The sequence below is a fragment of the Equus quagga genome, unplaced genomic scaffold, assembly GCF_021613505.1.
Source record: "Equus quagga isolate Etosha38 unplaced genomic scaffold, UCLA_HA_Equagga_1.0 HiC_scaffold_2669_RagTag, whole genome shotgun sequence".
NCBI lineage: Eukaryota > Metazoa > Chordata > Mammalia > Perissodactyla > Equidae > Equus > Equus quagga.
The window spans coordinates 27559-28570 of record NW_025793377.1 but is presented as its reverse complement, the minus strand read 5'-3'; the positions used below and the strand labels follow the sequence as shown (position 1 = coordinate 28570).

At 53.5% G+C, this 1012-nt stretch overlaps 1 gene segment (V, D, J or C); it reads left to right on the top strand.

The window, feature by feature from the left end:
* The first annotated feature begins 253 nt into the window (after positions 1-253).
* On the top strand, positions 254-694 carry LOC124232133 (immunoglobulin heavy variable 5-51-like). The segment is given in 2 exon segments: positions 254-299; positions 381-694. Coding segments are annotated over 2 exon segments (360 nt in total).
* Positions 695-1012: the final 318 nt, after the last annotated feature.

Below are 1012 nucleotides of genomic sequence, written 5' to 3'. Positions count from 1 at the left end.
CAGTGTGCACACCAACCGTTGTTCTCCTCAGTCCTGTCCTTCTATGTGGTCCCTGTCCTCACGTGCTGTGATAAGACTGTTGGAAGGGGGTTGGGGGTTACTGAACCTTATCCTCTCCTGGAGGCTAGGGTGGTAAATATGCAAACTCACCTGGGGGAACCACCCATTTGAGCCAGGGCTCCCCCTTCACACTGGAGTCTCCATCACCACCCAGCTGGGTCTTCAGTGCTGTCCCTTCACGTCCTCCTCCAAGATGGGTCCTGCCACCATCCTTACCCTCCTCCTGGCTGTCTTCCCAGGTAAGTCAGGGCCCAGGTGTTGGTTTCCAGGGCAAGGTTGGAAAAGAGCTCCCTGACCTGAGTCCTTCATCTTCCACACAGGTGTCTGCACCCAGGTGCAGCTGATGCAGTCTGCACCAGAGGTGAAAAGCCCTGGACAGTCTCTGAGGATCTCCTGTAAGACATCTGGATACGCCTTTACCAGCTACTGGATCAGCTGGTTCTGCCAGATGCCCGGGAAAGGACTGGAGTGGATTGGGATGATCTATCCTGGTGACTTGGATACACGCTATGGCACGTCCTTCCAAGGCCATGTCATGATCCCCATGAAGAATTCCATCAGCACCTCCTACTTGCAGTGGAGCAGCCTGAGTCCTCAGACACAGCCATGTATTACTGTGCGAGGGACACAGTGAGAGAAACCACATCCTAAGAGCGTCAAAAAACCCTCCACCAGTGCCAAGCTGCAGAGGAGAGCCCCAGAGCCCCACCCCTAGGGACTACTCAGATCCACCCCCAGAGGAAGCACCATCTACTCTGCCCTCAGAAGTGATAACACAAGATGAACAGTGTAGAAAGGAGTCCCGTCCCTGATGTGACAGGACAGAGACATGCTCTTGGGTGTCCCTATGCCTTTTTTTGGAACGTGGTTTCTCTTCAGGAGCTCAGACTGCATCCTCTACAGGGTTATCCCATGATCTTTGTTTCAAAGTCATTATCAAAAAGCTGCCTAG